The 8,592-nt window shown below is 60.5% G+C and overlaps 1 protein-coding gene across 1 annotated transcript; it reads left to right on the top strand.

The window, feature by feature from the left end:
• The first annotated feature begins 2,971 nt into the window (after positions 1-2,971).
• IER5L (immediate early response 5 like) lies at positions 2,972-5,595 on the top strand. Its single transcript, XM_055326062.1, has one exon. It carries the CDS (start codon positions 3,094-3,096, stop codon positions 4,324-4,326), a length of 1,233 nt encoding a protein of 410 aa, XP_055182037.1. The 5' UTR covers positions 2,972-3,093; the 3' UTR covers positions 4,327-5,595.
• The last annotated feature ends 2,997 nt before the right edge of the window (positions 5,596-8,592 follow it).

Here is an 8,592-nt window from a genome sequence, read left to right on the forward strand (position 1 = left end):
AAGCTTTGGGTGGGATCCGCCCATTCTACAAACATTTGTGAATTCCTACTGTGTGCCCCAAGCTCCACTGCTCCCAGGGGCTCCAAAGACCTCAGCTGTCCCATTGCTTCCTTCAGCAACTGTTTGGTGACAACAGCTGCGGCAACTCCCCCCTCCCAGGCCACCCCAAAAAAGATCAAGGGTTTTTATTAAGCTAGACAACTGCTTCGCTCTCCCCACTAGCCCTTCTCAATTTTTGAGAAGGAGAGGAAACAAAGTGAGTGTGGGCCCCAGACAAGAAGGCCCAAAGAATAGGGTCACATGGATGGGCTGACCTCCTCTTAGCTGATCCCCAGAAGTGAAAAAGCCTTAGGAGAACTCAAACTTGCCTTGGGGCAGGGGTGAGTAGGGGACTGGGAAGTGTCAAGGGGAGCTGCCCCAGTGAGGGGCCTAGCCCCCACCCCCTCCTGTGGCTAGAGAACCCACCTCCATCCCTAACCTGATTCCCCAACTGGGCACCCCCCCCCAGAGGCGTGCTTTGGGGTGCAGCTCTGAGCCTGGCTGTGAATGATGAGCTGAGGCTGGAACAGATACTTACTTCTCTGTGACTCCTGGAGACGCTGGTCTCTGAGCAGTTGGCAGGGAAGTAGTGGATGTTGATGACATCAAGGTCATGTGTCGCCCTGGGCTGAGGCCTGGGAATTGGACTTGGATCCACCGAGGGCAGAAGTAAGCCACTGATTTCGAAGAAGCCAGAGGAAGTTCCAGGCCTACGAACAGACCTGGGTTCAAATCCTGCCTCTACCCCTGCTTGGCTGTGTGATAGGACCTTGGGCAAGAACCATAAACTCTCTTAGTTTCCTCTAATAAATTCTGAGGACAGAAGGAAGGCCTGAAATCAGCATTAATAATCCATTCTTGGACTCTTGCAACTGGCCAGACGCCAGGGATCCCAGATATGACTGTTGCATATGGAGTCCTCACATCCATAAAACCAGACAGAACCTCCCACCTTCCTTCATATGCTAGTGATGTCTCAAAAGTAAACGAATGAAACTTGTGTGTATCTTGAAGACAGACCCTAAGGAAGTAAGGGGCAATGGATTTTTTATTCTGGCACATATTATCTCATGGGCAAGTTCCACTCTTGTGTGTCCCCATCACCAGACCACCTCTTCCATAGAATGGAAGTAAAATGCCCTTTTTCCGCAGTCACCCTAAAATGTCAGTTCTGGTTTCTCGGGATGGGGGTGGGGAGAGATGCTACCAGCTAAAGGGCTCAGAGCAGACAGAGACAGCCCAGAAAGGACAGAGTCTTCACCAGGAGCTGTGGGACCTCAGGCAAGTCGGGTCTGCTGTCAGCACCAAGTACCCTTGCCTGAAAAATAGGGTAAATGCTCCCTAACTTTGTTTTCACCCTTGATGCCTGGCATTGAGTAGATGCCGAAAAGTGTCTGTGGAAACAAATCTGAAGAATCCCTAAGAATGAAGAGAGATCCAGATGCTGGAGGATGGACCAGCTGGGTCTCCTCACTCCCACCAAGGGACAAAAATAGGTGCTGAGGACAATGGGCCCAAGGAAAGAGGGCACCCAGGAATAGTTTGCTCCTGGGCCCCTACTCCCACCCCTACCCCCACAAGGCCTGCCTAGTTCTCACAGTCTCTGTGAAACCCAGTCCTCCTTCACCGGGCCAACCCAAGGACGTCTTCCTCAGACAAACCTCTGGACCCCACATTCAAGCAGCAGTCACCCCCCAAGCAGAGGGAGAACCCCCAATCCTATCCCTCTGTTCTCCCATCTCTCAATCCCCAGCTGGGAGGAGCTGGCCAGTGGATGGTTCAGCGCCAAAGGGAAACGGTGTTCACAAAAGTTAAGTTGGTGAGTTCCTGGGCCCTTGGTATTCGCCTCCCGTCCGGAGCTCACAGTCCTGGCACAAATCCTAGCTCTGCACACTGGGAGCTGTATGATTCCACACATCACCCCACTCCTCTGAGACTCAGGTCCCTGCTCTGCAGGCAGTCACCCTGAGGGATTCAGGCTGTTTCTGGCGAGGGTCTGTCCCACATGAGACACATAATAATAGTCCTCATTGTCATTATTATTAGTTAGGAAGGATAGGAAAGGTTACAGAACCGGCGATAAGGGCACGGGCTCAGAGCGCCTTCGTCTTCGGACCTCAGCTGGTTTCGAGGCCGTAGGCTCTCTGCTCTGGGGCATGCCTTGAAGACCAAAATTCACCCCGTTTTGGGTCTTCCCGTCAGACGAATGGGGAGGACAGCGCTTCCCTGAGTATTTCCTGAGACCCCTCGGTCAAAAAAGTCAAGGGTGTCAGGCCCAATATTCTCTGCGGTTGAGGCACCTCCAAGCCTTTCTCCCTTGGGGGTGCCCAAAGTCAGCCCGGTGGCCCCACTCGTCTCCTGCCAAGGCCTGGGTCACCCGGGGCCGGCAGGTGAGAGAGGAGGTGCCGCGTGGCCGGGAGCGGAGAGTTGCGCGCACCTGCTGCAGGTGAGGCCCAGCCGTGCGGAAGGGGGAGGAGCCGTTGCTGCAGCACCCAGGTGGGCCGACCCCCGGCTCCTAGGAGCTAAGCCGAGGGCGGCAGCGGGCTCCAACGTGGCGGTTAGGAGGCGACCCGGGCTGCACACAGCGGCCCCAGCGGCTGCGAGTCCCGCGCGGCACGGCAGCCCCAGGAGAACATTCGAGGCAGCGGCAGCGTTGGAGGCCCCGGGTCCGTTCGGTATTTGAATAGCACAAAGGAACCGCCTTGGTCTGATTGGCCAGCCGAGTGGCCCCGGGGCGGGCAGCGCCTGTCACTCGGGAGGCTTCGGGCACTCCTATTGGTTCAAGAGGTGTGGGGCGGGGCCCGGACGCTCGGCTAAATAGCTGGGGCCGGGGCCGGCCGAGGCTCATTGCTTTGGCGCCGACTGGGGAGTGCGGGCTCGCGGGTGGCGCGCAGCGCATGGTGGCGGCTCCTCTCGGAGCGCAGCCGACCCGCTGACCCGGGCTCCGTTTCCCCTGCCCGGCGCGCCCCGGCGACCGGCTGGAGGCCGATACAGCAGCAGCCCTAACAGCAGCAGCGGCCGCGGCTGCTCCGCCGCCACCGTCTCCGCGGGAGCATGGAGTGCGCCCTGGACGCCCAGAGCCTGATCAGCATCTCCCTGCGCAAGATCCACAGCTCCCGGACCCAGCGCGGCGGCATCAAGCTGCACAAGAACCTCCTGGTGTCCTACGTGCTCCGCAACGCGCGCCAGCTCTACCTGAGCGAGCGCTACGCCGAGCTCTACCGGCGCCAGCAGCAGCAGCAGCAGCAGCAGCAGCAGCAGCAACAGCAGCAGCCGCCCCACCACCAGCACCAGCACCTCGCGTACGCGGCGCCCGGCATGCCGGCCAGCGCGGCCGACTTCGGCCCGCTCCAACTTGGCGGTGGCGGGGACGCGGAGGCGCGCGAGCCGGCCGCCCGGCACCAGCTGCACCAGCTCCACCAGCTCCACCAGCTGCACCTCCAGCAGCAGCTGCACCAACACCAGCACCCGGCGCCCAGGGGCTGCGCGGCGGCGGCGGCCGGGGCGCCCGCGGGCGGCGCGGGGGCGCTCTCGGAGCTGCCCGGGTGCGCCGCGCTCCAACCGCCGCACGGCGCGCCCCACCGCGGGCAGCCCTTGGAGCCGCTGCAGCCGGGTCCTGCGCCGCTGCCGCCGCCCGCGCCCGCCGCGCTTTGCCCGCGGGACCCTCGCGCCTCCGCCGCCTGCTCCGCGCCCTCCGCGCCCCCAGCGGCCGCCCCTCAGGCCGCTGCTGGCGCCTCCCCGCCCGCCTCCCCGGCCCCCGCCTCCTCCCCAGGCTTCTACCGGGGCGCGTACCCGGCCCCCTCGGACTTCGGCGTGCACTGCAGCAGCCAGACCACCGTGCTGGACCTGGACACTCACGTGGTGACCACGGTGGAGAACGGCTACTTGCACCAGGACTGCTGCGCCTCCGCCCACTGCCCCTGCTGTGGCCAGGGCGCCCCAGGACCCGGCCTGGCGTCCGCCGCCGGCTGCAAGCGCAAGTATTATCCTGGCCAGGAGGAGGACGAAGACGACGAGGAGGACACGGGCGACCTGGGAGCCGAACCCCCCGGGGGCGCCCCGTTCGCCCCCTGCAAGCGCGCCCGCTTCGAGGACTTCTGCCCGGACTCGTCCCCGGACGCGTCCAACATCTCAAACTTGATCTCCATCTTTGGCTCGGGCTTCTCCGGGCTGGTGAGCCGACAGCCGGACTCCTCGGAGCAGCCGCCGCCGCTCAACGGGCAGCTGTGCGCCAAGCAGGCGCTCGCCAGCCTCGGCGCCTGGACTCGAGCCATTGTCGCCTTCTAGGGACCCCCGAGGGCACGGGGACCCGGGGCCCCGCGGGGCTGGGGCCAGACAAAGACTCGGCCAAGGGGCGAGAGGAGGGAGTGAACGGGCGCCTGGCCACCCGGGGCTGAGCTGGGGGTGAGCCGGGGGAGGCGGCTGATGTTTTATAAATTGTAAAATAAAAAAAAAAAAGAAAGAAAGAAATCTAAGATGTTGGACTTTATTTTTGCAGAGAGAAAAAGCGCCTATTTAAGTATGCTTTGTGTTTCTCCTACTCTTTTTTTTCTTTTTATTGTAGTGATTGCAGTGATGTTTAGCGAGGAGCCAGCCACGTGAGGGAGGGCTGCTGCCCGGAGGAGATGCCGGGCAGCGGGGGGCGAGGCAGGGCGCCCGGGCTGCCCGGGCGCGCCGGGGGAGCAGCGCAGGAGGGCGCGGGGCCCGGGACGCCGATTCCAATCAGTTGTCAGACCCGGAAAGCCCGGCGCTCGGCTCTCCCGAGTCCCTCCGTGGGGTGAGGAATGGGTCTTGTGAAATCCCGAGCAAAAACAAAGGCAAACTCTCTATCTCCGAAAGGGACGTTTGGGTCACATTTCCTCTCTGGGGGCGGCCTCCAAAGTTCTCAAAATGAGAAGGCAGAAATGAAAACACTTCAACTTTTTTTTTTTTTTCTTTCCCGGGGCGGGTGTCTTGAACCCCTCCTCTCCCCGCCCCTCCGGCTTGGCCCTCTTCCCCTCCTCCACCCGTCTCCCGGACTCGGGGGTGGCGCCCGACACCCCGACACTCCCGGACGCCGTTTGGGGAAGGGGTGGGGGGCGGGCACGGCGGACTACATTTCCCATCATGCCCAGCACTGCGGTCCTCACTAAACAAAAAAGGAAGTCGATTCCTTCACCTGGATCCCCCGCGGCCCCGAGGGAGGGAGGGGCCGGGGCCGCCGACTGCGTTGGAGACTTTTCACTAAGTTCCCGGTCAGATGTGTTTGTGTGTGTGCTTCTGAGTTGCACTGTCCTGCTTGAGGCTTCGGTTGCGTTTCACGAAACCAGCATTGTTCGAGGCTGTGAGAACCCTGTCCTGTGTCTTCAGCTCGATAGATTTTGTTTAATTTAAAGCCTTTTGTTGTAAAAAGGTGGGGTTCGGCGGCGGCCCATGTGGACTCCCAAACAAGTTGCCAACCCTTCCTTCTCCCTCGTCCTTCTGTATTTTTGTGCATACTGAATTGTATATCACCGGGTAAAACTGTTCAGATGATTTGTTTAAATTTATAATCTTAATAAAAAGTCGGCTATAGAGGATGGTGGTGTCTTGTTTTCAGACAGGCCTGGAGGTGATGCGGAGAACTGGGGGAGGTGGGGAGAGACCCCTACCCCCGTGCAAATCCCAGCTCCCCGGGGCCTGGGCGGACTGGACCTGCCCACATCCGCAGGGCCGGGGGGTGGGAGCGGGATTGGTAGTTATGTAGGGGGGAGGGTGTTGGTTGTTGGGGATGAAGCCAGTGCTGTGCGCCTCCCGGGCCGCCCTCCGCAGAGGGGCCTGCCCCCCACGGGAACAGACGCCCCCCCCCCTCCGCCCGGGGACCCCAGCAGGAAGCCGAGCCTGCCTTCAGCACATTTCCTGCGCAGCCAGGGGCTCAGGGCCTGAGCGGCCTCGAGTCTGAGCTCTCTGCGGCCGGGGAAAGCGGCCGAGGGACGCCGGGGGGCTTCAGGGCCACCCACGCTCCCCGCCCCGCGCCTCCGCCCGCTAGTCCGCACGTCTCGGGCTGCAACTTGGGGAAGTTTTTTCCTTTTCCTTTTTTTTTTTTTTTTTTTTTTTTTTTTTTAAGTTGAGTTTGTTATCACTGCTCGGTGCCACTTGGTGGTGTGCTGGCGGCGTCTCCCTCCCTCCTCGGGCCCCTCCCCTCTCCCTCCCTCCTCCCTCCCGCCCGCCTCTCTTCCCTCCCCAGTGGATGGAGGCAGGAAGGCTCCAGGCGCGCTCTCCCCTCTGACCACCTACGGAATGACCTCAGAGTGGGAGAATGTGCCAAGGCCCCGAGGAAGCTCGCATTCTCCCCACTGGAACCAAATTCACATCTGGAGCCGCGGCTCAAGCCCGGGGGCGCGCGGGGTGGTTCCAGCTTTGCAAATAGGGGATAGGAAAGAAAGACTGGGGGAAAAGAGAAAGAAAGAAAAGAAAAAAATGAAAAAAAAAACAAAAAACAAAAAAACAAGCAAAGTGGCAGGTTGCTCCTGTTTGACAGTGGCTCTCGGTGTCCCTCCGTCCCTGGCCGTCTCCCCAGTGTTCTCACCCCAGCTCTCCCCTTTTCCGGCGCGAGCCACCCGGCAGGACCACTCGCGCCCCCCGCTCAGCCCCCACGCCTCCAGCAGCGACAGGAGGGGCCGCCGCCGAGAGGCCCCACCCCAAGCTCTGAGAAGAGGTCGCACGCCAGTCCCAGGGGCCCGCTCGGCTCCGGGTCCCCGGGTGGCGCGAGGCTTAGTACTCGGGGACACTCCAGAGCGCGGGCGGGGGGCCGCGAAGGTCCGCGATGGGGGTGGGGAAGAGAGAGAGCACTGAGGCGTGAGTGAGGGGGAGGAGCGGCACCTTCACCCCCGAGGGCTGTTTTCTCGGCCTCCCACGGGAAGAGTCTGGAGCTGCTGGGGAGGGGGACCAGTGTGTCTCCCCGCTCCCCATTTTTTCCCTGCAAGTACGGGGAATAGCTGTTTGATGCACGGTTCTGCTCTGATCCACCAAGCCAGTTGCCAGAGCTCCCCCTAGCGCCACTTCCCGGGCGCTGCGGCGGCTGCTACTGGGAGTGGGCGAGGCACAGCCCGGGGCGGCGGGACTGCTGCTGGGGGGCCGGCTCAGCGCCCACCTGGGTCGCAGCGCAGTGTCCGTATCCCTCCCCGGCTGGAGCGGGAGCCTGGGGCCACGTGCGTCCCCATTCCAGGCCCGCTTCGAGGAGGGGGCACGTGGCCTGTCGCCTTTGTTGGGAGCGCGGACCTGGGCACGGGAAGGGACCGGCCAAGGGGCTCGGCGTCCCCGCCTTACGACGCCCGGCTCCCTACGGCAGAGGAATGTGGGTGGTAAGCTGCCAAATAAGAGCTCGGAACCCAGCAGGACCCTGGACCTGTGTTCCCTTCCCTTTTGCCAGATTTTATGAGCTTCAGCAATACCAGGAGACTCAGGCACATTAGGATCTAACTGGCAGAGGGATGGGAACGGAAGACTCTGACAGCACCCAGAAGGGAGGCACCCTTCTACCCCCGTTATTTTTCAGGGCCCAGACATCCACGCAAAGGGTTAATGCCCTGACCATAATATGCAGTGACCCAAAACACAACCCACTGGCCATCTACACCTCACCCTAAGACATTCCATAGAAAACAGTAACACAAGCACTTGCTGCTATGCTGCACAACACGCTGGGGGGGCCACACCCAGCCACACGGTCCCCAACACCAGACGGTCTAAGCGGCATCTTCATTCCACTCAGTCCCCCAGGGTACCGCACAGCACACAGCCGGCCCAAACATCCTGAGAGACTAATAATCCGGTGCATAGCACAACTGAAAGGCTGGGGTGGCAGATGATGCCTGGCCATGACAGTCCTTGGAAAGGGGGAAGGGGGCAGGCCCTCCATCCATGTAGGAGTCCATAGATCCAAATCTGCAGATAACACCCTCTTTCTCCAGTAAAAAGACCAAGCCACACCCCACAAGAGGCCCCAGGCAGGAGTTGGGGTGCTGGAAGTAGAATAGAAGAGATTGGGGGACCCAAGGAGTGATGAGGGGGAGTTTCCAGAGAGCAGTAAGAAGCCAAAACTCCTGCAAGCCCCCCCAGGTTAACCAGCATCATCGCCACTACCACCACCCCTCACACACACACACACACACACACACACACACACACACACACACTTCCCTGTGCTCCTAGAACACTGCAGGTCTTATTGCCCTTGACCTGTGGTGTAGGGTGTGTAAGTGTCCATGGTATTCCTCCGGTGTAGGGCATGCCCACCAGGAGCTGCGTCTTTCTGCATCCCCACTCGCTGGTCACACATTTACAGAGCACCCACTTGGCGCCTAGCCTGTGCAGAGCACTGAGCTAAGCACCGCAAAAAATACAGCAAATAAAAGAACACCAAGTCCCTTTTTATGGATTCATTCATATGGTTTTCTCTGAGATAGATACTATTAGCATCCTTGTTTTAGAAATGAGAAAACTTGCCCAAAGTCACACAGTTAAGAAGTGGCCAGGCTTCCTATTGGAATGCAGAGTCTAGTGGGGAGGAATTTATAACATATGACAATGTGA

This window comes from Nyctereutes procyonoides, unplaced genomic scaffold, assembly GCF_905146905.1.
Source record: "Nyctereutes procyonoides isolate TBG_1078 unplaced genomic scaffold, NYPRO_anot_genome, whole genome shotgun sequence".
Lineage (NCBI taxonomy): Eukaryota > Metazoa > Chordata > Mammalia > Carnivora > Canidae > Nyctereutes > Nyctereutes procyonoides.

Bases quoted from the DNA above. Each gene is read 5' to 3' on its own strand.
- IER5L (XM_055326062.1), top strand. From the start codon at position 3,094: ATGGAGTGCGCCCTGGACGCCCAGAGCCTGATCAGCATCTCCCTGCGC.